A 27,402-nucleotide genomic window follows, 5' to 3' on the forward strand; every position below is an offset into this window, starting at 1 on the left:
GGGGAACCCGGGAGTCCTCGTCACGCTGCCACCAGCCACGGGCCGGCCCTGCTGTGGGCCCCTTGTCCCCACAGCTCCAGCCATCTGCGCGGGGCCTCAGCCAGACAGACAGCCCGGCTGTCGGAGCCCGTGCGGCTGGCCAGTGGCTCGTGGGGGCTCAAACACTCAGGGGGGGGGTCCTTTGGTTTCCTGAGCTGGCCCGGTGTGCACGAGAGAGGTGGCCATTCCGGGCCAGCGTCCCTCAGTGTCTGGGCCCAGACGCCGGATCTAAGTCCATGAGCGGCTGCTCACTGGGCGGCACCACAGTCTTAATGTGAGCGGGGGGCCGCAGCCTTCTGTTTGGGTGTCATTACCTTTTTACGTATTTAAGGCAAAAGAAAAGCGATTGTCCTTTCCAGCCTCATTCGGCACCCTGCTTCTGAGCGGCCCGGTGCCTGCCACCCTGTCCGGTCCTGTCGTCACACCGAGGGCACCCTCGGGCCGCGACCCCGGCTCCAGCCCGCGCGCTGTTTGTGTTGGAACCGCATCAAGAGGGGCTGGCGGAGCGCGCCCTGCGTGCGGAGCGGGCCAGGCACGGCCCCCTGGCCTTTCTCCAGCCAATGGCCCTGGCCCGTGCGCAGCCCTCGGCCTGGAGACGTGCGGACACCCTTGGATGACTTCACAGAAACCGGGGGCCAGCCTCCTCCGGGGACACGCAGCAGCTCCGGCCGCGCGGCCTCCGGCGCTGCCGCCATGGCCAACGGCACCAACGCCTCGGCCCCGGACTATGGCTACGAGTACTACCTGGACTACCTGGACCTCATCCCCGTGGACGAGAGGAAGCTGCGAGCCCACAAGCGTGAGTCCCCGCGCCGGGCCGGCCGGCCGGGCAGCGGCTGCGGCGGCCCGAGCGGCTTTTCCTCCCCGCACCCGCTCGCCTGCAGGGCCGCGGGCAGGCGGCGGCCGACCCTGCTGGCAGAGGCGTGAGCGGGCGGGGACAGGCGCCTGCCACCTCTGCAAGCGTCTGGGCCCACCTCCCGGGCAGCTCAGACACCCCGGCGGGGATGAGTCTCTCGGGCGGACGGCGTCCTCGCAGGGCGGCCTTTGCCTGGGGCCGCGGTTGGAGGCGAACCCCACCCGCTGCAGGTCTCGGGCTTTCTGGGGCGTGCACAGGTTGGCGAGGATGTCGTTTCTTCTGTCCCCCAAGATGTTATGACCTCATGATTTCCGTTAAAATAGCCACTGCTGTTCGGCCTTCCTGGCCTCGGGAGGGACAGGCAGAGCGACGAACCCCTTCTGCCCACCCCGCCGCCGGCCTTTGCCTCCTGGTAACGTGCGGCCCCTTGTCCTCCGTCCTCTCTGGTTATGCCAGCGCTTGGTCAGGATGGCAGTTTGCCATCTTGGGGAGATAGATTGGCATGAAAAGCAAAGGGAAAAGCCTTGGCCTGGCAGCCGGCGCTCTGCCCCCCGCGTCTCGGGTTCCCTAGGTCTTTCTGTCCGGAAGCAAATGCAGAGGCTGACGGGTGGCCGGCCCTTTCTGCGACAGGGAAGCTGGTCGGGGGCACGCCAGCCCCAAGCCCCAGCTGGCGGCCAGTGCTCCCGGTCACTGCCAGGAGCCTGCGGGGCTCATCTCCTCTGGACCCGAGGTCACACACAGGCGCCGGGCGTGGTCGCTGAGGACTTGCCGCGTCCCGGTGCCTCCCGACGCTCTCGGGAGTCTGACAGATTTGGGAGTGTTTTCAGATGCGCGGTGTATATACTCAGAAAACTGGAATGCAGATTTTTATACAGAGAGCTCAATAATCAGGAAGACAGACAGTAAGGAAGAAAGCGGCAGGGTAGAGACAAATGCCTACTCATGTCTACTGTCCGAGCGCTGGACTCCAGGGCGCATACTCATGCGGACGAAACGCGGACTGCGCTCAGGAAAGCCTCTGTTTGAGTAACACACGTACAGTTCTGGGTCAGCTTCAGACACTCACCGCCTCTCATGTGCCCGACATCCGGCTCCACGCCCCCTGCCCCCCGCCTCCAAAGCTTCTCCCGCTGCTTTGGGTCCGAGCTTAGACGCCCGCCCTCTCAACCTTTGGCCTCCTGATCACAAACAAGCTCCGTTTCTGGGAAGAGGGACTGATGTTCTCTGAGTTGGGGGTGAGGTTTGAGAAGATGTCCTTTCTTGCCCATTGAACTAGAGTTGGGAGTTCACGGCCTGGTGACCAGAGAAACGAGGTCAAATAAGACACCAGTCCCCCGTCGCTGAAACCCACTGAAGACCACCGCAGGGAGCAGCCTTGCCAGAGAGGCCAGCCCCCCCGCCCCCCTAAATCCTAGATGTTGGGGGCTTTGGACACCCACGGGGAGAGACCAGCCTCTGGGTCCCCCCAAGGAGAAGAAACATCTATTGGTATTTTAGCAGAAATGATTCAAGTTACACATTTTAGGGGATGGACAAAATGCCTCTCTTCCCCACGTACACACAGATGGTGAAAAACACAGACTCTGTAATTTGAAGAAGCACCCCGCCCCCGGCGTCCTGGAACCCCAGACAAAGGAAGTAAATACTATCGAGAAATCCATCGTAAAAGAACAGCTTCCCAAGTGTCTCCGTTTGTTAGGACGTTCACGTCAGGTCGATTGCAGAGGGTGTTGGGTGCCACTCGCAGCCAGACCGCCCAGCGGCGCCCGCGGGGACAGACCCAGGCGCGCCCCTGCCGCCTTGTTCCTCTTCCTCTCCGAGGCGTCCCAGGTTCCAGGCTTCTCTGGGTTTAGTTTCTGTTTTCTCTGGAAAACAGTGTGCGTTGGGCAGATTCTGCCCCGGGCTTCACTGCGGCAGAGCACGCGTCCGCCACACGTGGCGAGCTGTGTCCCCACACGCCTCAGCCGCGCCCGCTGCCCGCCCTTCCGCGCGCTGCTCTTGCGGCGGCACAACGTTCTGCTCCCCTGTGTTGCTACGTGTCCCTCCGCAAACCCCCGCGAGGCGCTGCACGGTGCTCTGGAAGTGCGCCGTGGGGAGCAGCGGCCATGGGGGGGCCCTTCCTGCCCGGCCAAGTGCCAAGCGCCAAGCTAAGACATCTCGCCTACTTTTGTCCTCAGCATTTCCATTCAGAGACGGTCACTAAAGGAAGAGAAAAGCCTAAACAATGTAAAAATGCAAACACAGAAGGACATCTCTGTCATCCAGACCCTGGGTCCCCACTGCCGCGGTCTCACTTGTTTTCTGCAGTGACTGGTGACATTGTCAGGTGCTCAGGGAGGCGCTGTCACTTGGCTTCATAAGAGTGGTCAGCTGAGTGGGCGTCTGGGTGGAAGGTGGACAGAGGGCACTAGAAAAAAGCAGGCCACCTTCTTTGCTGACAAGTGCAACCTCCTCTCCCCACCGGTTTCTCTGGGTTGGGTCCCCTCCCGAGTCAAACAAGGCAGGGAGCATCGCGTTCCAGCTCAGCACAGTGGCGGGCACACCGAGGACCAAGAGCCTGGGAGCGGCGGGCGAGCCGGGCGCTTTCGGGCAGGACAGGAGGCCTGGCTGTGCCCAGGCAGCGGCTGGGACGAGGCGACCAGCCGCTTCCATCCACTCTCGTGCCGAGTGGACGACGAGGCAGAAGAGAGAGAAAAGCGCCCAGGGCTCATGTGCCAGCAGGCGGGCAGGACCTGAGGCCTCTGCGCCTGTGTCCCACAACCAACTCTGTCCCTCGGGGGTGGGCAGGACGCTGCAGACACCGAGCATTTCCTCTGCCTCCTGGGAGTGCAGTGCTGGCTGAGGGCTGTGGCCTGCCCCTCCGCGGGGGTGGCCTGAGAGCTGGCAGGGCTTTGCTGCAGGAGCTTGACAAGGATTCTCCCCCTCGCGATTTTTGCCGTGTCCTCGACCCTGTGGACACTCCCCGTGGGGCGCAGTGACGTGCTGCCTCCTCCCGGGGCCGGCGCGCCCCCTTCGTTTAATTGCGTGGTCGCGGACCCTGTTGAGTCTCGCGGGCGCCCTGCCTGCGGCGGCTCCGGTGGGAAGGCGTCTGCCTGCCGCTCCCAGGGCTGCGAGGGGAAGCACCAAGCGGGTGGTCGTCTCCAAGCGCGGTGCACAGAGCTCAGTGGGAAGACTGAGCAGAGGGCCGGCCTTCCTGTCTCTCTCGCCCACAGTGGCCCCTTCAGGTCATGACCTTAACTGTGACCTCTAGCTCTTCAGCACGGGCGGGTCCCATCGGCAGAGCAGAGAAGGGGGCTTTAAACCGCGCTATGAGGATGCTCACTTGGAACAAGCTTCCCGTCCAGGGAGCCCCGTGGGGCACTCTGCTCGAGTGATTCTGCAGCTGCTCAAAAATTCGGGGCTCTTCTTTCAGACCCAAGGTTGCTGGCCACAGCATATTCTGTGAAACATCTACAGCGATGTTTCTTTTGTATATTATATGTATCTTTTGAGGGTGAATTTGCTTTTGGGAAATGGTTAAGAATAATGAAGAAACCAAGTGGGTGAATGACATCAGCCAATCAATATGAATTGGGTGTCAGAAGCTAACTATGCCCTTGTAACGTAGCAAAAGTGGTGTGTGTCCTTGAAGGTAAATCCAGAAGAAGAATTTATCAACGTTTATGAGTGTCTGAGAAGTGTTTGATTAATATATGCATTTTAGGAACACTGATACGATTCCCTGGCGGAGAGAGGATGGTTATTCTGAAGGTGGGTATTCATCTGGATTTGAAAGTTTTAGTACGTTCCTTCTGAAAGTCAGCTTCTTACTGACTTGGTAACGAACACTGGCCACAACGGACAGAGGACCGGAGGAGGCGCAGGTCGGCTTCCCTCCACGGAAGAGCCCGCGGGGCAGCCCCATGGAACACTCCGGAGCAGCCTCATTTGGTTCGTTGTGCTGCCGTCCCTGGGACGTGTCCCTCTTCCTCATGTTCCAAGCCCCACGCTGGCACCACATCCACATTCTGGGCAGAAAATGTGCAAAGAGGATAAGAAGGGTCACAGGTAGTACAAGTCCAGCAGTCTCTGCAGAAAGATCCGTGAAACGGTCCAGGAACAGTTCCACCCACCTCTCATTGGCCAGAACCTGGTCACATGGCCATAGCTAGCTGCAAGGGAAGCTGGGAACGACGGTCTTTGTCCTGGGCAGCCCAGCTCTAGGCAGAGGCTCTGTCACCAGGGAAGTGCCTGGCATCAGACGTTAGGAGGGGCAGCAGGCAACCTGTGCCAGTTACTTTAGCCACATTTTATGTTTTAGTGAGCTTGACGGACGCTGTGACAAGCCCTCTTAACAGAAATAACATCATTCTATTTATAGATTCCTTCACAGCCATCAAACAAGGAACTGTGCCATGTGCATTATACATGCATGTCTTATTTAGTCTGTGTGACAGTCTACATAGCACATACTATCATGCCCACTTAACAGAGGAGGAAACAGGTTTAGAGATGTGGAAATGCCGGATCGTCGGAGATCACGGAGCTAGGAAATGGTGGAGTCACGATTCGAACTCAAAACCACCCACCTCCAGGGCCTCGGGCCTTAACCGCGTGTTAGTCTCCAAGGAGGGCAAATCTTGGAGTTAAGCTTCTCCTAGGGCCTGGGCCTCAGGGGTGAGTAGCATTTGGGGGAATGTTAAAAACTGAGGCTTAGCATTTTCCACTCAATGACACTGAGGTGCCTACAGTGATTAGGAAGCATTTTGATTGAATTAATGCACTAACTCAAAGTTTGGATAAGAAATCCCCCAGGGGGCCCTGCAGCCCGGCCACGCCATCCAGAACCCTCTCTTGTCAGTCCCCTGTGGCCGCTCAGTCCCCTCATTCTGCCGGTCAGGCCCCAGGGAGGGAGGAGGGAGGAAGGGGGGATGTGGAGGAGAAGAGGGAAGGAGCACGTGGGGGGGCAGGGAGTGTGGGGGCGGGGCCGGCCCCACTGCCGGCCAGCCTGGGGCCGCACCGCTCACGAGTGCCGGGAAGGGCGGCGCTGCCCTCGGACGGAATGTTCTCCACGAGCCCTGAGGCCGACCCCCCATAGGAGGGGGAGGGGGCCCTCTTTTCTTGGCTGCCGTTCCCAACAGAACATGATGGAAGAGAACTGGATACAGGAAACAGGCTCCCCATGGCCCTTTCCTTCTGACAAAATTCAGATTTCCCTCGGCCCTCGGACCGCTCTGTGACAGGTGTGGCCTCTGGTCCTGCCTGGTGTGTGGGGACCGTGACCCAGGGCAGGCGCCGGGCCGTGTGCGCTGGAGGGGGCAGGGAGGGGGCCCTGAAGCTGCTCCCGCAGAGGCTCTGACGGAGCTTCCCTGGCCCCGCCTTGCTGTCAGGGTGAGAAAGGGCGCCAGCTCTGCGGAAGTCAGCCCCAGCCCCAGAGAGCCCGCCCGCCCCGTTCCCGAGCTTACACACGCCCCCCTCGGGGTCACCAACACCCCGTGACCCTTTGGGAGGGACCCGAACCGAAGCAGGTGCAGCGAAGAGTGGGGCTGCCGTGGCAGTCAGCGTGAGCGAGGGAGGGAGGGAGCGTCGGAGATCTCGCCCCCAGCACCTGCTGTCCGCTCTGCTCAGACAAACTCTTACAGCAAAGAAAGTCGGCGGCAGCTTTGAAAAGCCTTAAGCTTAGGTTGGGCCTCATAAACCTAGTTTGCGTTTCCCAGGAGCTGGAAGGCCCCCCTGAACGGTTCTGTGCTCTAGGGTGCGGCGTGGGCCCCTCAGCTCGGGGACGGAGCGGAGCAGCCGTGCCGGCCGCCCCGGGCCTCTGCCGTCCCTGACGGCCGCGCTGCTGGCGCATCGGCGGCGGCGGGGCCCTGTGTCCGACCCTGACTGTTGGGGTCTGAGACCAGCTCTCGCACGTCCTCAGAGTCCCCACGAGCGTCTTCCTGTTTGAGCAGCGCTCCCTTGAGGCAGGGCAGAGTCAACGCGGCAGGACGCTGGCAGGAGGGGCTCCCGGGGGCTCTGGGGCCAGACCGGGCCCTCTGAATCCTGAACGGCCGCTGGCACAGCCTGGCTCGGTAGGGGCTTAACAAAGGCCTGTTGGGGGCCGCCCTTCTGTGGCCTCCCTTGGTCGCACCTGCTGGGGCCCAGCGTATCCGGTTGGGGCATCTTGTCATGGGCTCGTGAGCGTGTCTGGGACAAGGCACGCACAGGCATGAACCGCGAGCCCGTGCCCCGAGCCCACACATGGCCACCCGCCAATAAGCCCTGCCAGCGGCAACCGGGCGGAGAGCAGCCCCTCGGCCCCCGCCCCGGGCATCCCCGCCCCGGCCTCCGGCCGCAGGCACAGCTGCAGGTGTGCTTTTCCTCCTGCTGCCGCCCCAGGGGAGGGGAGGGCCGGCTCTGCCCGGGCCCCTCCCGGGCAGGCTGACAGCAGCTACCCTTCCTGGGGGCGGGGAAGGGCAGCGGGGGGCACTGTGCCCCGGGCACGCCCTCCCTCTCAGCCTCCAGCTCCCGGCCGGGCGCTCACCAAGGCCCTGCAGTGCTCTCGGGGGCGGGGGGGGGGGGGCCGCGCCCTGTCCCTCGAGCTGCCCCTCCCCAGCCCCTTCTTCTCCCTCCCACGGGAAAGGCAGGAGGGGAGCCTGTCGTCTGAGCAGCAGCAGCAGCTCGAGGAAGCGTGCCCACGGGGTGCCGCCCGCGTTGTTTGCTGCGTCCCCCTGGCCGACAGATGCCTGCTTGGGCAAAGCCCCTTCCAGCCGCCCTGTTACTTCCCAGCAGCCGTGGCGGCCGGGCGGCCGGACACCCCGCTCACCGTATCCCCGCAGCGTCGGCCCTTCCCCTCACGGGGGAGGGGGCCGTGTGACTCCCTGATGCTGGCTTCCCCTCCCCCGCAGATGCCGTCGCCATCGCCTTCTGGATGAGCCTGGTGGCCTTCGTGCTGCTCCTGCTCCTCGTCCTGCTCGCCATGTCCTGGGCAGGCTCCCCGCCGGCGCGGTAAGCAAGGCAGGCGCGGGCCTGGGGGCGGCCCAAGGGGCCGAGTCCGAAGGCGTCGCAAGGCCACGCAGTGGAGCGTCGCCCCGCCGTGGAGAGGAGCGGCGGGCGGCCACCGGCTGCGACGCGGGTGGGAAGCGGGGCGCAGTGCGGCGCGAGGGAAGCCAGGCACACAGGCCGCGCGCCGTGAGCCGCTGGGGCGGGGGACGCTGGCAGAGGCGGACGGGTGGCACCTTCCGGGCTGCAGGGACTGCTCTCAAGCACGCAGTGCCGACGGCCGCGCAGCCCCGGATGCGCTGAGGCGCCCCGGGCTGGCCTTGCGAAGGGCTGGGCCCCACTGCGTGTGAACCATGGTCCACGTACGCTGTTCGATGCAACGGAGCCCGGCCGGCGACCCGGGTGCCAGGGCGGCCTCGCCGAGCAGCCCGCGGGGAAGGGGCCCCCGCGGAGCTGCCTGTGCCGCTGCTGTCACCGAGAGCCCGCTGCGGCCGCAGGGCTTACCCTGCAGGCCAGCCCAGGAGCTCCAGGTGGTAACCGGAGCCTGGCTCCTCTGGGATCCTCCTGCGCCAGCCTAGGGACCCCACCCCCACTGTGCCCTTCCTGCCTGGCCTGCCCCCGCTGCCGCGGCCCCTCCCTCTCCCTGCGGAGCTGATGGGTGCAGGGCTGGAGCCGGTGGGCTGGGTGGGCTGGGTGGAGCGGGCGGTCCCCAGGGCAGCCGGCCAGGTGCCACATGGCGCAGGGCAGCGGGCACAACAGGGCAGCGTGGGCGGCGGGTAGGGGAGCACAGCAGCTGGGCTGGCAGAGGGTGGCGGGGGGCCCACGAAGCTCCCGCGCAAGCTGTAGGGCGGCCCCCACCATGGAGTCGCAGGGCCAGCTCCACGAGGGCCGGGGGCCGGGGGCCTGGGGCCTGAGCAGGTGCAGACCCGCCCGTGCCCCCCGCCCTGCGCACGGCCCCTCACGTGCTGTCTGCTCGCACTGCTCCCTTCTGCCCTGCGGTCACGCGTGGGAGGCAGACCTAAGGCTAAGTAATGAACAAATCCACTATTTCTTTTGGTTTCTTAGAACTCACTCACCTTGACTTTATGCAGAATTTTACTACCAAGAGATACTGGGGGGTGGAGGGGTGTTAACCGACACAACCCCTGGCGAGCCCCGTGCCCAGACGGTCTGCCGGGCCGCCAGTGGGAGGCTCCGGTCCGGGGCGGGGGCGGGGGCAGTACCAGGAGGCTGCGGGGTCCCGTGCATCTGCTGGGCCGCTGCTCATCCGGACGGGCCGGGCTCGCCAGGAACAGCGCCGTCCGCTGTCCCGATCCCAAGCCACAGGCGTGAAGGGCTCAGGGTGGCACCGCGGTCCCACGTGGGGTTCGGGGGAGGACCCGACGGGCCCCCGGCCACTGCTCCTTCGGGCCAGTGCATTGGACGGGACGGTGCTGCCCCTGGGGCCCTCCCAGCCGCTCCCAACCCAGCGCTTCCACGTCCCCACGTGGCGGCCACCTTGCGAGCTGGGCTGGCCCTGGTCGGGGTGCTCACATGGCGTGGCACCTTCCCTTCAGGCTCGGCCAGGCAGGAGGGTGGGGCGCACGGCCCCCGGAGGGACTGTCCTCCAGCAGCTGTGACGTGTGCTTCCCGCCTCTGCCCACAGGAACCACGCCCAACACCAACCCTCCTGCCCCTGGGGTCTCTGCCTGCACCTCCCCCTCCGCTCCCTGAGGCACCTGCTGCTCCACAGGGTCCCCTACGGGGCCCCACCGGCCCCGCCACAGCAGCTGCGGCGGGAGGGCCCCGCCCCCTCGACCTTCACCGCGCCCCAGGCCCACCCTGCTCTCCCGCAGGAACAGGCCCCCAGCGGGGACCCCACGGCATCAGTGGACGTCGGCCACAAGCCCAGCTGGCCGCCCCCCGGACACGGACCCGACCCTGGCAAACTGCAGCCACTGCCGAGCGACCCATGATGCCAGCCGGCTGGGGCGCGCGCACCCTCTCAAAGCCACCGCAGGCCGCGGGAAGGGCAGTGTGTTGAGAACGGCGGCACGAAGGCACGTGGACATGCACGCGTGACCCGCACTGACCGGAGGCCGCGCAGCCCTCGCCCCCGGTGGCCCCCGGGGGAAGGCGGAGGGGTAACACGTGTAAATAAAGACTTTGCAACGCTCCCTCACTGGTCTTGGCCGAGCCGCGTTGTGGCTTCTGCTCCCACCGCTGCTGCATGGCACCGACCCTGGGCTCGGTCGGCCGCCGTGCTGCTGTCAGAAGGCCCAGGGCCGCGCCAGGCTGGGGCCGGGGGGTCGGGAGGGAAGCCGGGGGGCACGGACCGACTGAGGCGCCGAGAGGGGCGAGAGAGGGACACACGTCCTTTCGGACCAACACGCAGGGCCCTGACACGGGGCTGTTCCCACAGGGCACTGTGGTGGGCGTCTCGGGCGGGGGGGGCGGTGGCCGCTGCTCGCCACCCAACAGCGAGCCCTGTTTGTGGTTGAGGGGGGCTGGGGGCAGACAAGCTCCACTCTTGTCTGGGCTGCAAACCTTGCACGAGGAAAAGCAGAAAAGCCCAAAGGACTGGGGCACCTGGAGAGGTGTGAGGGCGGCCGCCGCAGCCGCGCTGCTCTCCACGGGGCGCACGTCTCACCGGCAAACAGTGCCCCCAGTGAGAGGCAGGGCGCGGCTCTGCGGCGGCGCGGGCCGATGGCCGGGCCGCCCCGGGGGGCCCGGGGTGTGTGCGCGGCCCCCGCAGAGCTGCACACGAACAGGCCAAAGCGCTGGCCCTGAAACCCGTTACCGTTCGCATGCCACGTCTGTCGACGCAGACACCCGTTAACGCAGGAATCTGAAGCGTTGAACCCCGGCCTCTGCCACGCGCGTCTCTGTGCCATAAAAACAGCCTGTTGGCATCAGTTATGCAAACCACAAAACCTAACAAAAATAGACATTTATTACCAAGTTTCAAAGTCCCCTCTTTGGCACACAACCTTAAAAAACACAGGCTACCTTCCCTAAGCAGAGCTCAGGTCAATGTTATCCTTTAAGGATTTGCTATAACACCCTTTCACTTAATAAAATAATGAAGAACCTCTGGCAGGAGTTCACGAAACACATACACGAGCCTCGACACGACCCCTCACAGAAAGGCTCCCGGCGCCGCTGCCCGCGCCGCGCCTCCGGCCGGGTCTGGACGTCTTCTAACGTCTGTGACGCGTGACGCTGGCACGGGAACGCCCCTCGGAAGGGCGATGGACCCCGTGAGGACGCGCCACCCTCCGACGCCCCGAGGGGCCCCCGGGCACCGCGACGTGGACTGTGTGCGGTCGCTCTGGGCAAGGAAATAAAGCCGACTTTTCTCGTCAGGAGACTGAGTCAATATGCCAGCTGTCCCTTGCGTGTCTTCCACGGAAAACGACTCAAACTTCTAGAACCTGCCTGAGGCGCCAGCCAGCATGGTGTCCTGCGTCGGGGCCACGGCGGCGACGTCCCTGCAGAGCCTGACGATGGCGTCCTGGTCGTCGCTCGGCGCATCCCCTGCAGCATCACAGACCATCTGGACGTGGGCGGCGAGCGCGTCCGGCCGCGGGGCCCCCAGCCAGGCGTCCTGGATGTACAGGGACAGCAGGAAGGCCGCGGAGGCTGCGGGGAGGGGGACAGGGGGCCGTCAGGACACAAGCCTGCTCGGCCGGCACGCGGTCACCGCCACCCACACGGGACACGCGTTGCTGGGTGCCCCACGCACCACACGCACACCTGCAGCCGCCAAGCTGAGCGGGCAGGTGAGACTAATTTTGCCTTTGCTTAACTTTTGGGATAATAGTTTTGTCCACTGAAAAAAAATCTGTATTTTTATTTGAAAAATGTAGAAAAGTTGCAACAAGTCATGTCCCCTCTCGGTCTGATCGCCGACGCCAAGAACCACACCAGGGCTCGAGGAGGGTGTCACGGAATGACCTGCTGTCCCCGCTACCGCAGGGAAGCAGTACACACTTAGGAAAGCCCCCGGCTTGCGGGGAGGGGCAGCCCCCGGCAGGACGTGGGGCCCTGGGGCGAGCACCTGCTCCTCTGTCAGACGGCCATCGCTGCAGGCCCCGCCCCCACCCCGCCCCCACCCCCGCCCCCGCCCCGGCGGGGCCACTGCCCGCGGCCCCCAGGGCTGTGCTGCGCGGCCGCCCCCACGCCCACCCACAGGACCCACCCGCTGGTCACCTCGTGTGGCTTCCTCTTTGTCCTCCAGAGCCGACAGGCGGAGGGTCTCGACCGCCGGGGGCAACGGGGCCCCCAACAGCTGCAGCATGACCGCACTGGGCTGGCAGGCCCTGCTCTGCTCGGGGGCCCCCAGCCCTTCCTCGCCCCAGAGCCGGCTGTACAGCTGGAACAGGCTGCTCCTTGCCACGCTGTCCTGGAGCAGGTCAGCCACGAGTGGCTGATGCGGCGCAACGTGGCTCTGCAGCCAGCGGAACAGCCCCGCAGCCTGGGCCCCACCAAGTGGGTGCTCGGCTGCCGACTGCAGTACCCAGCGGACCGCCAGGGACGCCACGGCATGTGCGGGGCCTGTGGTGCTGCTCTGGGGCGGGGCCTGGCCCCCGGGGCCCTGCGTGGGGCCGGGGAACACTGGCGCCCAGTGGGTCAGGATGGACGCCAGCAGGCCCTTGCACGTCTCCATACTGGACGCCTGCAGCTCCGGGCTGGCCGCCTCGGCCGCCTCGGCCGCCTCGGCCGCCTCCCCAGGCCCACTCTTCCTGCCCTGAGGGCCTCGGGCTCGCGGTGGCGCGACAGGCTTGTTCTTGTCCTTGAGCATTTCTGTTAGAGAGAGAAGACGGGGTGAGGCTGGTGCCCCCAGTCGGGGGGCGGGCGCGTGGTGGGGGGTGCGCAGGAGACACCCCCAGGCGCCGAGGGGTCAGCCCTGCCCCGCAGCACATGCCACCCCACCCGGAGCTCAGCGGGCGCGGCATCGGGCTGGGTGGCGCCCCCGCTGGGACAGGCGAGTGCCCTGACGGGGCAGAGCCGGACGCAAAGCTGGGCCCCCGGGTCCCCTGGGCGACGGACAGGCGGCTCTGCGCCTTGCCCACCACGGGAACGCTGCCCAGAGGGGACAGTGCAGGGCGCTCTGAGGGACGTGAGGCCGGGGCGCGGGGCCGCACGCACTCAGCAGCTCCCTGGCGTGGAGCTTCTCCGCGGCGGCTGTCAGGGCCTCCTGGAGCGCGATGTCCCTCTCGAGGAGGCTCCACTTGTGCAGGAGGACGAGGGCATCCCTGGTGGACAGCGCGGCCGCGTTCACGGTGAAGCGGCCCCTGTCCCTGAAGGCCTGCATGACGGTGGCCCGGTACCTCAGCACGGAGTCCAAGGCCCCGAAGAAGCTGGTCAGCGGGGCGGGGGCCAGGCCGGGCCTGCGGGGAGAGAGGCGCCACCTGAGCAGAGCCGCCCCCCGCCCTGCAGCCCCGGCCGGGCTGGGGGTCAGTACCCCGGCGCAGGGCACGCACGGGCCTGAGGGCTGGCCCTGCAGGCACAGATGTTCCCTGGAGACCACAACGGGCGGACGGACGGACAGTGGGCAGCGAGCCCGAGGGCCGGGCGCCAGCCGGAAACACACACCCCTGAGCCCGCTCCTGTCTCGTTCACTGACTTGGCGAGAGCGCAGCAGAGCCTGGTGCCGCAGCGCCCTCGGCCAGACCTGCCGCTGGAGGCTGGGGAGCTGGCCCTGCGAACAGGCAGCGCATGCGGCTCCGCACCGTCCGCCCCACACGACCTGACCGCTGCGGCCGCTGTTGAGAGCAGCAGCCCGTCCTCGGGGCCTGGCGCGCCCGTCACTGGCCCCGGCCCCAGGGCGCCCACTCGGAGGGGCCGCCCGCCTGCAGCCAGACGCCCGGCGTGGCCCGCGCGAGGGCCCTGAGGGGGGAGCCAGAGGACCTCGCGCGCGTCCCCAGGGCGCAGGTGAGAGTGCTCAGGTTTCCAGGAAAGCTCGCGGAGGAGGGCCCTGAGCAGGCGGAGGCCGCGCTGGGAAACACACTCTCCCTACAGAGGCCCCGGGGGCACCAGAGTGGGCGGGCGCCTGCGTTAGCTCCTCCGGGCCTTGAGGGGGGCCCTGGGAAGGTGAAGTGGGAGAGAGAGAACAGCGAAACCGGGGCCTTCCTGCCGCCACCCCCCACGGCCGCAGCTCCGGCCCAGGGCCCCGCTGTGGGGACGAGACCAAGGGCACCGTGCGTGCCAGAGGACAGCGCCCGGGGTCAGGCCTGCGGGGAGGGGCCTACCTCAGGTGCTTCGCGAGCGCGGTGAGAACGTAGAGGAACTCATCGACCAGGTGCAGGGCCAGCAGCTTTGGGGGCTCCCGGGGCCCGGCCGGGCCCGGTGGCCCACCGCCCTGCTCCACGCCTCTGTCCCCCAGGGTGGCCACCCACAGCGTGTGCACCAAGCCGATGATGCTGGAGAGCAGCGGGGTCTCCAGGAACCTGCGACCAGACACAGGATGCGCCCCGTCACGCCCCGCCCTCCACTGGCGTCTGTCGGGAGGTCTGGGGGATCCCCGGCCTGGGTGCTGGCCGGGCGGGCTTGGCAGGCTCCCCCGCACAGTGCCATTCGCTCTCCCCTCACCGCAGCCCCCAAACAGACCCAGACAGAGGGGCCTGCTCAGACCTGACCCTCCTTCCTAACCAGGCGACCCTGGAGGGCCGGCGGGGGCTGCACGCCACCGTCACGCGAGGACCAGCCGGCGGGGCAACCGCCACACACACAGCCTGTCGCCCCACTCCGATGGGCCCCGTCGGAGCTGCCTCCCGGCCTGCGGTGGCACAGAGGACTCTGTGTCTGGCAGCCTGTGCTCTGCTGGGCACCTCCGGAGGGCGCAGAGGCCGGCAGCAGACACCGCTGCCTCTGCCTGCCCCGCCCCGCCCCGCCCCTGCCAGGCGGGCCTCTGGCAAGCGCTCACCGGCTCTCCAGGGTGTGCAGGACCCACGTGAGGAGGCTGTGGTCCCGCAGCAGCTCGTAGGCAGGCTTGGCCTCCCGGGCAGCGTTCTGCAGAATCTCCAGGACCCAGCTCTGCAACCCAGCACAGTGACCGTCAGAGGGGAACCCTGGCTGGGCCATCGAAGGGACAGTGTGCGAACACAAAGGCAGGGGGCGGTCATGGGCGGCGGCCGCCCGGCGAGGTCTGCAGGAGTGACGGCCGGGGACGCAGACCCCCGCGAGCGCCCCGGGCGACGCCCCTCCTGCTGGTCCGCCCGGGAGCCAGGCCGATCGCAGCCGCACAGGCCGGCCGTGCCCAGGCTGGGTTAGGGTTCACGTGGACTGGACTTCGAAGCAGAACCCCGAGGGAGAGCCCAGACTCCCGGGCTGCACGGGACCCTGCGGGGCGAGCCTACCTGCGCCGCCTGGTCACACAGCGGGCTGTGGAAGGAGGACAGGAGCACGTGGAAAACCCCCCGCCGCGCGTAGAGCTCGTAGCAGTGCCGGTCGCGGATCCCCTGCCGCAGGAGCCCGAACAGCCACTTGCGTTCAGTGTTGTGCTGCAACCCAGGCAAACGACAGGCGCCGTCCGGTTCCAGCCCCTCGGCTGACACCAGCCCGGCCACATGGTGGCGAAGGCCGCCGCCCGCAGCCCTGACCTCGGCTCCTGACTGCGCCTGCACACGCCCACCGCCGCCAACCCGGCGGCAGGTCGGGAGTGAGGCGTCGCATCATGGTCGAACACCGAGCTGTGTTAGCTCCGGCAGGCGTTGCGCAAAAGCACAGGCAGCATCTACCCGGTGAGTCGTGAAGGAAACGCAACGAGAACGCGTAGGAGGCGGGGCTCTGAGGGAGGGTGTCCAGGGTTGGAGAAGCTGCCTGAACACGAACCACGTGGGGAGGCGCATCCCCACACGCCAGCCCTTGGACCCTGCACCATGCGCAGCCCCCCGCGCCCACGCCGCTGTGCACGCGCTGCTGCCGGCCCAGCGCTGGGGGGAAGCGCCCGAGCCACAGTGGCTGGGTCGCCAATGCGGGAGGCCGCCGGGACCCGCGGCTTGGGGCGCACCTGGAAATCCGAGCTGTAGAAGAACTGGTAGAAGCCGGGGACTTTGCGCATGTTCAGGTGCTCGTGAGACAGCAGGAACTTGTTGATCTTCAGGTACATGTGGTCCTCTAGGAACGGGGCAGGTGGTCACTCACAGCTGGCGCCGCCAGGACACCCCCGTCTGCGGCAGCCGGGCTGCGCGGGTTTGGGGACCCAATGCAGACCCCCGCGCCCGCAGGGCGCCTCCCACGCACCCGGGCTGTCAGCTCCGGAGCACGCGGCGCAGTGAGAGCGGGGCCCACATGGGTCACAGGCCTGCCCTGGGCTCGGACGCTGCCCCAGCAACACTGCCCCTGTCCGCGGACGCTGCCAGAGTGCCCATCCGCCGCGGGCTCGGGCGGTGCAGGGCCAGCGCCCACGCCGCCGGCCTCACTCTGAGGGACGCCTGGCACAGGCGGCCCGGACACCCCGGTCTCCTGGCTCCGGATGCAGCGGGGCCGACGCCCTCCCTGCCGCTTCCACCCTTGGGCCGCGGCCTCCGGCCTGTCCGGCCGCCTGCAGCCGACCGCAGGGCCGCCGCTCCTGTCAGCACAACGGCTCAGGACCCCCCTTCCTTCAGAGCCTGTGCGTGGCTGGTCACCTCGCCTCCTCTCGGAGTTTGTGCACGAAGCCACGTAATGAAAGCGACGAAGGGGCAGATGGAAATCAGACTCGCGTTCCACCGGCCGTGAGGCTGGAGACGAGGCGCGGCCTGGGCCAGCCCGACCGGACCTGCAGCTGGGGGCCGCCTCCGCGCCGGAGGACGGCGCCGGCGTTCTCCCCGTCCTCCGGTAGGCGCGGCCTCCGTGTGTCTCCCTTCCACTGCAGCGGCCAGGCCGTGGGCCCCCGTGGCCTTGGCGGCCCCGGTGTGGGGACACGCAGGCAGCGCCCCTCCGGCTGAGGGCTAGGGCCACGCCGGCCGACCTCGCCCGCACGGACGCCCGGGTCGGGCCCCGCCCCCGCCCCCGAGGGCCACCACCCGTCGGTGCTGGGCTTTTCACCCGCGTTCCCTGGACTTCGGCCCCCGGGCCCCCAGCGCCCGCTCACAGCCACCGCGGGCTGACCGTCCGCTGCTGTGTCCGGCCCGCGCAGCCCCGGGCGGCCCGCACATCTGATCCCCACGTCCCGCCCCCACCTCAGCCCCATCGCACCGGCGGTACCTGGCTTCAAAATCTGTAGGGCTGCTTTGGCGATGAACAGGGCCAGAGTGAAGGTGAGTCTCATGTTCGGCGTGCGGACCCCGTTCCGGACCACATCCAGCAGGTACAGCACCTGGGGCCAGGACGGGGAGAGCGCCCTCAGAGCTGGGGCCGCGGCCCGTGGGGGCGGGGGGGCTGCTCCTCAGCCAGGGCCGCCTGGAGGGCCCTCCGGACAGCCGCGACCCTGCTCGTCCTCGAGGGGCCAGGCGTGCAGCCGGGGCAGAGGGCGCCCTGGGTCCACCCCCACAGCCGGGCCTGGCCCTGTCCCCATGTCCCGGGTGCCAAGGCTCGGCCGCCTGGGTAAACAGCCGCCCGGCCACTGAGTTTAAGCAAGGAGCCGGCAGAAACAAAACTGCCTCACCCGCCTGCAACACCAGAGCCTGCGGGAGGGGAGGCCTCGCTCAGCTGCCCCCGGGGCCGGGGTCAAAGGCGGCCCCCAGCGTCACCTGCAGGAGGGGACAGAGGCCCCTGCAGACTGGAAGGGGAGCCGGCCCCGCGGCCGCCGCGCACCCTCTGCCCCACCGACCTGGGGCTGCTCCCGGAACCGGGCCCCCTCCACGTGCGAGTAGTAGGCCGCCAGGACGTAGTAGCCCGCAGCACGCATCTGGGGGTCATAGCTGCTGAGGGCCGCGACGGTCAGGCCCAGCGCATTTGAGTCCAGAAATTTTCGACAATCCACCACACATTCTGTGGGAAATAACACACAGCATTAAACACACACACTCACATTCACACGTGATTCCATGATGCTTTTGTGAAGCAGCGAATTAAATTTCCTTTGGCATTTCTCCACCGTCAGCTACAGGTACTAGATCAAAGAAAGGCAAGTCTCCCCCCAGCTCCCAACTCCCGCTGACGTCGGACACAAGGCTAGTGTCCCCTCCACAGCCTGTCGCCGCCCGGCCTTCAGCCTCCAAGACGCTTGTAAATCCTGAGCAGGACCATCACGAGTTCTCAGAGACAGGTGGAGGCCCGTTCAGCCCGAGCACGTGCTGCCGGCTTCCCCTGCGCCCTGGAGGCTGGGGCAACGCTCCCGGGGACTGGTCAGTGCGCGGCCTGGGTCCTGTCCCCGAGCAGCGCGACGCACAGCCCGCCGGCAGCGAGGCTGGGGACCACGCCGCAGAGGCCGGCCAGCCCGTCAGCTCGGGAGGCCTGACCCCCTCTGCGGGCGGGCAGGCGGGCGGCGGGGCTCTCAACGCAGAGCAGCTCCCGGAGCCTGGGCGGGGCTGCAGCGCAAGGGGCCTGTGCTGCCGCCCGAGCGCCGAGGCTCCCCCGCATGGGGCGCACGAGCCAGAGGGGAGGCCGGCACAGCAGGGTGCCCCGCTGCCCGTGTCTTCTGGGGCTTGGCCTGCACTGATAGACTTCAGGACACTTCGAGGCCTCTTCAGCGAAAACCCAGGCCCCTTGCAAGATAACTACTGTCAAGAAGCAGCTCAGAACGGACCGAGGTCGCCGTGGTAAAGTGACCGAGCAGGGAATGGTCAGGACAGCCAGGCGTGAGGTCCTGTTCGGACTGAGTGCCTGGCCACCTCGTTGGACCAGGAGCAGAACACACGCCGGCTGCAATGACCGCTGCAGGCAGGGAGGCTGGGACACACTATCCATAAGAGACACGCCATGGACACTTTTTTTCCCCCTTAAAGTGAAACTCTTTTTTTCTCTTCTCTCCCTAAAGTTAAAATTTAAAACCCAAACCAACCCTCTAGAGATGAAAATTAAATAAAAAATGTCTGAGATGAAAAACACAGTGGATGGGACTGTCAGCAGATCAGACATCACAGAGAGCGAGACCAGCGAACCTGGAGACAGCCGCAGACACGGTCCCAATCGGAGCAGAGAGAGGCAGACACGGTCCCAATCGGAGCAGAGAGAGGCAGACGCGGTCCCAATCGGAACAGAGAGAAAAAAGGGTTGAAACACACAAACAGAACATCGGTGAGCCGTAGGGCCAGTTCAGGCAGGCTCATGAGGTACGTGTAATTGAGGTCCCTGAAAATGTTTGAAGAAATCATGGCCAAAACTTTTCCAAATTTGACAAAAATTACAAACCTACAGAGCCAAAAAACCCAATGAACGCCTAAGCACAAAGAAATTATAGCCATAGTACATCATCATCAGACTGCTAGAAAACAGTGATTAAAAACATCTTAAAAGCACCCGCACGATGTACAGAGGAACGAAGAGAAGAATGACAGTAAGATTACTCGTTAGAAAGAACACACTTCAGAATTAGGGTGGCAGATCTTTCAAGTACAGTAAGGAAAAAACCCTGCCAACCTACAATTTCATACTCCATGACAATCTTCCAAAAGTGGAGCCTTTTTCCATTAAAAAGGGCTGAGAGAACCGATCACCAGCAGACTTGAACTGCCAGAATTTTTAACGGAGGTATTTTAGGTATAAGGAAAATGATGGAAGACGGAACTCTGGATCTACACAAAGGAATAAAAGTGGTTGACTAAGTGGTAAATATAAAACATTTAAACCTCTTTAAAGTATAATCAACGATTTGAAGCAAACACACAACACATCAGGGGCTTCGCAGCAGACACAGGCAGGACGTACGACAAACAGCACAGAAGCCAGGAGGGAGGAAGCGGATCGACGCGGCTGTAGGTGCGCCTGCCGCCCCTGAAGGGTGTGGTTTCACTGGAAGATAAACGGCTGTAAACTGAAGATGAATAGTGTAAATCCTGGAGCAACACACACACCCACTCATCCGCACACACATTGTAGCTAAAAGCCAAAAAAACAACTGTATCTATAACCACATTAAAGGTGCGCGGCACATCCGTTCCAGGGAGAAGCCACAGTTGGTCAGTTAGAGAAACAAAGCAACGCCCAGGGCACCCCTGGTAACGCCACGACGCAGATCAATAGTAAGAGGATGGAAGAGTACACAGAGGACTCCAAGGCTCCAACAGCTTATGCGCTGAATTTTCTCACTTTTAATAACTATCTTTGAAGCTTTAAAAAGCATCTAACTGTGGAATAAAATGGCCGTGTTTGGGGAAAGACGTGTTGAGGGCACACCTGCACACCTATGTCACACACACACGTGAAGGGAGGCTGCGGGGAAGGGAGCGGTCCAAACGTCCGACGGGGCACTCACTGCGGAGAGCCCTCCGCTGCCTAGGACATTTTTGTAACCGCCGACGTTCCCCAGGACCTGTGGACTCGCACGTGCCCGTGAGTTAAGTCCACGACGTTTTGTGTTCGTCCCTGTTACCCTTGGGGCCTTGGCTCCGGGACACTTCAGCAAGGGCCGCCCTTGGGTGCTGAAGACCCAACAGGCCGCTACACAGCAGTCGCCACTGACACGCTTGTCTCGGGGACCTCGCAAAGGGCACCTTGGTCTTCTGGTCACAGAGCTTCAGACCCAAATGGCTCAGCCACGACAACGATCAAGGATTGAAATAAAACTAGCACCCCCGTCCCTGGTCTTCTGGGCCGCCGTGGCAGGGCCCCCACGCGTGCGGCCTGAGCCCTTGGACCCGCCCCAGGGCGGCCCGGCCAGGAGCCTCAGACGCCGCTCCCCGGCCTGCGAGGCGTGGGGACTGGCGTGTTGAAGATCTCAGCCCGCTTCTGCCGAGGACAGGCACTGACTGTGGAAAAAGCGCCCGTCCCAGCCCCTGCCTGCAGCCTCGGCAGACCTCACCCTCTGTCAAGGGCCGAGGGGAGCGGCGCGAAAGCAGGTTCCGTTTTCCGCCACGGGGCGGAAGGGGCTGCGCGACCGTGTTCTCGGTGTGGCAGCCACACCGACTCATCGCTCGCCATTCTGCATTGCAAACGTGGAGCCGCACCTGGACCAGGTGCCGACCGCTGCAGGAGTGAAAGCAAGCTGTGAAAACCCCGGCTGCACGTGGCGTGGGCGAGTCTCGCACACGTGATGAGGGGTGAGTGGGGCTCCAGGACACGTGTCTCCATGGGAGGGGCCTGGGCAGCCGGAGGGTATGCCCTGCTCCTGGATCCAGCTGGTGGCTTTGCCAAAACTCAAGCCGCACACGTGGTATCTATGCAAATTTCTACCTATCACACATCAATAAACACGTATTTAATATGTAGTTCACGCCAACTTCTCCACCAGCACAAAAGCAAAGGAACAACACATTTAAAAAATTCCGTGAGGACAAGACTCTGACTTAACCCCACCAGACACGCACCCCGGCCGACAGGGCCGCCCCGCTGGGTCACCGTCCCTGCTCCCTCTCGGGACGCGCTGGCTCGCGTCCTCTCAATGAATGACGCTTGGTGAGAACATTATGCCTCCAGGTTTTTTTTTTGGTTTTGAATGACAAGTAGCCCAAAGCAAGATCTAATAAATCTGGTTTGTCTTTTTTTAAGAAATTTAGAAATTTCTGTTTCTCCCTCCCCCTCCACATTTTTCAAATCGCCCCCCTCCGCGTGGCGGGCTCGGGCAGGCGCGCTGTGAGCCCCGCGAGCCTCTTCCTGCGCAGGCGTGCCCGCACCCTCCCCAGCTCTGGACCAGCGACCCCGAGAGGGGCTGTTTGGCGACTTCCCTGCTCCACCCAAAAAAGGCAACATGAGAGATTTGGAGAGAAACGCTGGGCCCTGTCGCCACCATTTTCCTACTCGGCGTTTTTCAAGCCCTCGCCCCAGGAGCTCCACAGAGAGGCCGCGCGGCAGGCTGCTGCGCTGAGTCGCCGAGGACACTGCGGTCTGAGACGTGGGGGAGGGGCCAACTGGGCGGCGCGGCCAGGCCACGGGGCACCCACGGGACTCCTTGGCCACACGGGTGGGTCGGGGCCCCTCATCAGTCCGTGCCCACACACGCCCGGGAGACGAGGCGCCGCCTGCCGCGGCCGCACCCTGACACGTGCGAGCACAGTGCCCCCGGGGCAGCAGCCGAGCCACGCGGGGCTCCTGACAGGCGAGCGCTACACACACCCAGCCCCTCGAGTTCGGTCGGGACACACGGGCGAGGGTGGGGGCCCGGCCGTCTCTTCTTAGGTAGGAGACAGGGCCAGGTTGAAGAGGGGAGAAAACAGGACAGTGAGTCCCGGTGGCCTGAGGCACCTACACACACGTCGCTGTGGAGTCCAGTGGGAGGGGCCTGCCCAGTTGGGGAGCAGAGGACACACACGCTTCTGTTCTGTCCCTCCCACCGTCTCGCGCGATGCCCACTAGCAGGCCACCAGACACAGAGGACCTCGGTCACTAAGGATCGGAAAGCGTCAAGGACAAAGGGATGTCATCAGCGTCCTCTGAGGAGGCCACTGTGTATCAGAACCCGACCTGCTCCTCTGCCAGAGCTCACAGAATGGCGGTCGGGATGCAGCGTGAGGTCGCTCAGGGTCACCAACAGCCCCGCGTGGCCGCTGGGCGCACGCAGCACCGCCCGCCCCCGCCCCTGCCCCCGTCCCCTGGGCTGCGAGCACCTGGCCTGGTCAGTTCGCTGAAGAGATGCAGGAGGAAGCAGGGGTCGTAGAGGCTGTCGAGATCCGCTGTGCTCCTGTCCCCAAACAGCGGGTCCTGCGCGTCCTGCAAGAGCCAGGGGCAGAGGTGCGTGGCTCAGCCTCGGTGGACACCAGGCGAACGCTCACCCACGGACCAAGGCCTCACACTGCTTTGAATAATGGGGAACATTAAAACAAGAGGTCTGTGAAAAGCAGTGCTCGTAGGTGAAATGACGTGACCTTGGGGGACAAGCGGCCTGCGGGGGTCCCACCTCTGCCCCTCAGGCAGGGCTGCCGTGAGCCTCACGAACAAGCTGACAGCAGGGCTGGGATGTGTTCCCTGGGGGCTCCGCCCGGGCCCCCCGCACCTCGGGGGGCAGCAGCCTCCGGTTCTGGGGGAAGTGGAGGATGGTCCCCATCATCCGGTCCCGGTCCAGGAGGCGGAGGACGTCCCCGACGCTCGGCTGCTGCCACAGCGACTTGCCCAGGCTCCGGCTCGTCTTGTGGTGCTCCAGGGCCGCCGGGCCCCACAGCAGCGCCCTGGGGCCGGGAGGGGAGAGTAGACGCATCACGGGCCCCGCAGAGCCGGACCGAAGGTGGCGACGGCGGAAAGGGCCGCCGCACGCCAGGCGCTGTCCCGGTCCGTCCCCACTCGCCATCTGAGCTGGGGCAGGAGGCGGGGCGGACGGTGATGCCGACCCGACGGGGGACAGAGGCCGGCAGGGACGATGGCGGGGACGACACCCGGACAGAGCTCTGCCCTGCCAGGCGCTGTTCGGCCCTTTGCAAATGTCAGCTGCTGGATCCGCCCTGGCCCCCACTTCACAGCCTCAGGAGGAGCAGAGAGGAGGGTCACCCGCTGGAGGCCGAGGAGCGGGGGCTCGCGCTCGGCCATGCAAGGGACCCCGGCTGCAGCCGCTGCCCTGTTGACGGAGGCCTCTCCTGGTCGGGCTCCCGCAGGGCGCGCCGGCTGTCCCGCCACCAGAGTCCACCTCCCGCGCCACCAGCCCCACTGCAGCAGCCCCAGGAGGACGCAGGCCCCTGGCCCCTGCTCCCCATTGCCGTGGGGTGCACCCTGAAGGCCCAGCTCTGGGGAGGGCCGCGTCTTGGCCCGAGGGTGTCACGACGCCACTCCTGCACCCAGTGCAACTGGCTCCTCCGCCAGCCGTGCCTCCGTGAGCCCCCCACCCTGCGGTGGGAGCATCCAGAACAGCTGGGCCCCCCCCACCGCGGGGTGCGGGCCAGGGACGCCCGTAGGAGGCGGCACACCCATGACAGCCTGAGCCTGCAGACAGCGAGCTGGCCCGCCCCTCGCGTGTGGACAGGGCCTGCGAATGGCGGACGCCGGACCCATGTCCGCGGCCTGCAGCGCCTCCGAGGGGAAGCTTCCCAGACACGGACGCGCCCTGCGTCAGGGGGAGGGCTCCTCCTCGGGAGGGTGGCCCCGGGCTCAGTCTCCAACAGGCAGACCGCTGCATCCTGGACACGCCACTCGGACAGGCACCACGCGCTGGTTTGACATTCGCCCCTGGCTGTGCCCAGAGGCCCTGCATGGCCCCCTAGCTGCTCGGCGGGTGGCCGTGAGCCCCCAGCCACCACCCCGGCCCCACCCGTCGCACGGGGGCCACCGCCACCTCCCTCCTCTGCCCCTCCCCACGCGACATGCAGGGACGGCGTGGCGCCTGCTCCAAGCCAGCCGGAGGCTGAGGCCGTGAGGGCCGGGGACAGAGAGTGGCCCTTCAGGCCCCAGAGTTCCTCTGAGCGAAGCGTGTTTCCCTCCGCTGTGTATCCGAAGGGAGGAGCAGGCGTCTCGACTAGAACCCTCTTTCTTTCTGAATGAAGCACCCTGCAACGTCGGTCGCTCCTTCTCTTCCCTGCAGAGCTGTGCCCCGCTGTCTCCTTGGCCCGTGAGCTCACTGCCGGTCGCCACACGCGAAGCTCCCCGGCGTGTGGGTCGTGGGCAGGTATTGGGGCGCAGCAGGGAATTGAAGGCGCTTTCTATGAAAAGTGCACTGGTCGGGCCCCCCCCAGCCCCCTCAGAGGCAGGCAGGGCCCGGGGAAAGGCCCGGGGGGTGCTGGCCGTGTGGCCCCCAGGCACCCAGGACAGACGGAGGGACAGACACGCAGAGATGGGGAGGCGAACAGACGCACGCACGCGGGGAGCTGCCAGGAGTCCGCCCTCCTCAGCCCTCGCCCAGTCCCCACGCCCCACGTCACGTGTCTGCCCCACTCCAAGTACACGGCTCCGGGAATACTGCTGCAGTGGGAAGCGGGGGTGCGGGCCGGCCCGCCGCCCCGCCCGCAGGCAGCCCGGAGCAGCCAAGGGAACTGCACCCACCCCCGGCCCGAGGACCCGACCAGACGGAGGGAATCCTGGGTGGGGGGTGCGAGGGAACCCGCCAGGCCCGCCCCGGCCCCACACGCACCTGAAGTTGGCCAGGCTGAGGCCGTTCTGCTCATACGCCCGCAGGAGAAGTAAAATCTTCTGGTCTGGAAGTCAGACGCAGGTAGAGTTAGAGAGCTGAAGGCTCACGCACCCCTCCCCCCGCCGCATCACACAGCCCGGCCCCCACACACTCCCAGCCCTCACCCAGGACGCTGAGAGAGGCACCATAGGCCCCGAGGAGCACCGCAAAGTGGCTGCTGTCACAGACAGACGGGCACATCCTCACCAGCCCCAACAGCAGGTCCACCAGCGCCTCTGGGAGAGAACAGCAGTGAGTGTACAGCTGCGGGGGGGCACGTCAGGGAGAAATGGGGGGGATGCATTTCAGGGAACACTGAGAGCTTCTAACGGCCATCTCTGAGCAATTCAGGGATTAGGATTCGGCCTAGGCTCTCCTCCACTTTTTCTTTTTCTTTTTTTTTAAAGTAAACATGCTTTCAGCTCTGGCTGGTGCGGCTCAGTGGAAGGAGCATCAACCTGCAAACCAAAGGGTCACTGGTCCGATTCCCAGACAGGGCACAGGCCTGGGTTGTGGGCCAGCAGGGGGCGTGAGAGAGGCAACCACACTTGGATGTTTCTCTTCCTCCCTTCCTTTCTCTCTAAAAATAAATAAAATATAAAAAAAGTAAACGTCTTCATGGTCATCTCTCCACCTTGGTGTCCACATGGCTTCGCTCGGTCCCACTGCTCCTCCAAGTTTTAAGCCGCCGGACACTTTAAAACCTAACCCTCTCCCACGACGGGGCCACCGGAGTCCGCCGTCGCTCCGCCCCGCTGGTGGCTGTGCCGCTCCTCCGCTCTCTGCAGCAAGAGCCGTGGTTCTCCCCATCCAGCCGTCATCAGGGACTGGCCTCAAGCCGAGTCCTCAGGGCGGGGGGCGCTCACGCGGTCCCTAGGCAGGGCGCGGGCCCTTCAGACCTCCCCCGGCCCCCACCGCTGTCTCGGCAGCCGGGCTGCTCTTGGGCTCAAGGGCACTGTGGTCGGCGCGTCCTGGCCCGGGGATGGGGCTGGAGCCTGGGCTCTCTGGAGTCCCCTGGCGGGGACCTGTCCGCAGAAAAATTCGACTCTTTGTCCTTGACAAAAGTTTCAATCTTCCCACTGAGACAGTTCACGCAACCCAACAATTTCTCTTGAGACAGACTCGCCTCTAATTGCCAGATTTTAACACGCGCCCACGACGCGGCCGGGAGGCCAGAACGCAGCTTCGCTGGGCCAGGGCGGGCTTGGCAGAGAGCCCTGCCTTTGCGCTGGACCCCACGTCACAGCACAGGCCGCCTGAGCTTGGGTGGGACAGACACGCAACATTCCGCGCCCTCCCAGTCACGCCCCCGAGCGGGGCAAACCCGTGGGCGCTGAGGTTTGGTGCCCGGTGCGCTCAGCAATCAGGAAAGGACACCCGCACGGAAGCGGGGCGGGGGGGGCGGGCCCACCTTTCACTCGGCTGTGGTGGTCGTCCTCCTGCTCGGACGTCAGCAGGGCGGGCAGGAACAGGGAGTGCTGGGTGAGCAGCGCGTGCAGCGCTGGCGGCGGGAGCGGCCTGGCGCGCCCGGGGCCTTCCGGGAGGTACAGGAGCGGCAGGGCGGCGCAGAGCGCCCGCAGGAACGCGGGGTCCTGGTACCGAAACCTGCGGGCCGGGGGGCCGCAGGCAACAGCGTCATAAAGGGGACTTTTATGTCCCGGGGAACAGTAAACACACGTTTTCTTGGCATTTTATTAAGAAAATTTTCCACCTGTGTTTTCATAAGTTGGGGATAATTTGTTTTACAGCAACCAAATTTACTGCATTGAAATGGTTTTTATGTGATAGAAATCATACGAGATAGTGAAGGATTTAAAGTATGTACACGATGTATAAAAATGTATAAATTTCAGAAAGAAATGAATCCAACAAATTTCAATCAGGAAAAAAGAAAAAAGAAAAAGCGAACCTCCCAGCGGAGCCCAGCGTGGGGAGGCTCCCAGTCCCGGCTGCAGGGCACGCGCTGCCTCCCCGGCCGCCCCGCCCCCCGCAGGGGCGCAGCGCACCTGTCCCCTCGACGGCGCGAACGCCAGGCGGACCTGCTGCCCGGGTGAGATGCCAGGCTGCAGGGTCGTCGCTGCCCCACCCGCCCAGGTAGCCTCCCGGCCTCGGCGACTCCACGCCCCCACCCAGGGCTCGGGGCCTCCAGCAACTCAATCCCTTCAGAACCCGCCGAAGGGACGCACGCGTCCTGCGCTGGAAGAAGAGACTTCCGTCGTGTGGGAACAATGTTGAGAGTCACACAGCCACAGTGGGCGTTTTGGAGACACAAATTAACCAGAAGCGGAAAGAATCGCCGCCCCGCACGGGGGCCTTCTAGCTGTCACTAGCGTGCGGCCCGCCTCCGCGGTTTCTCTCACTTGGACACGGTTCTTTGCCGTTTCCAGTTGAGTGACCAGCGCAGTGAGCACTACAGGCGCCACGGGCCACTGCTTCCCGACCACCCAATGGCCAA

At 65.1% G+C, this 27,402-nt stretch overlaps 2 protein-coding genes across 2 annotated transcripts in view; one reads left to right on the forward strand and one right to left on the reverse strand.

The window, feature by feature from the left end:
- The first annotated feature begins 732 nt into the window (after positions 1-732).
- Positions 733-9,810, forward strand: MRAP (melanocortin 2 receptor accessory protein). The gene is made up of 3 exons (XM_054577437.1): positions 733-838; positions 7,762-7,861; positions 9,501-9,810. Exons 1-3 carry the CDS (start codon positions 733-735, stop codon positions 9,808-9,810), a joined length of 516 nt encoding a protein of 171 aa, XP_054433412.1.
- Positions 9,811-10,812: 1,002 nt separating this feature from the next.
- URB1 (URB1 ribosome biogenesis homolog) overlaps positions 10,813-27,402 on the reverse strand; it is a 53,142-nt gene continuing 36,552 nt past the window's right edge. Inside the window, exons 26-39 of the mRNA XM_054577843.1 lie at positions 26,359-26,552; positions 25,073-25,183; positions 24,909-24,972; positions 22,851-23,022; positions 22,465-22,567; positions 17,592-17,752; positions 17,027-17,138; positions 15,849-15,955; positions 15,196-15,339; positions 14,763-14,872; positions 14,089-14,286; positions 12,986-13,227; positions 12,047-12,640; positions 10,813-11,476 (exon numbers count right to left, since the gene is read on the reverse strand). Of these exons, the coding sequence (XP_054433818.1) occupies positions 11,262-11,476; positions 12,047-12,640; positions 12,986-13,227; positions 14,089-14,286; positions 14,763-14,872; positions 15,196-15,339; positions 15,849-15,955; positions 17,027-17,138; positions 17,592-17,752; positions 22,465-22,567; positions 22,851-23,022; positions 24,909-24,972; positions 25,073-25,183; positions 26,359-26,552 (2,527 nt within the window). The 3' untranslated portion in view covers positions 10,813-11,261. The remainder of the gene's footprint in view (positions 11,477-12,046; positions 12,641-12,985; positions 13,228-14,088; positions 14,287-14,762; positions 14,873-15,195; positions 15,340-15,848; positions 15,956-17,026; positions 17,139-17,591; positions 17,753-22,464; positions 22,568-22,850; positions 23,023-24,908; positions 24,973-25,072; positions 25,184-26,358; positions 26,553-27,402) is intronic.

Source organism: Pteronotus mesoamericanus, unplaced genomic scaffold, assembly GCF_021234165.1.
Source record: "Pteronotus mesoamericanus isolate MK-2021 breed Mesoamerican mustached bat unplaced genomic scaffold, CSHL_Meso_final contig_116, whole genome shotgun sequence".
Classification (NCBI taxonomy): domain Eukaryota; kingdom Metazoa; phylum Chordata; class Mammalia; order Chiroptera; family Mormoopidae; genus Pteronotus; species Pteronotus mesoamericanus.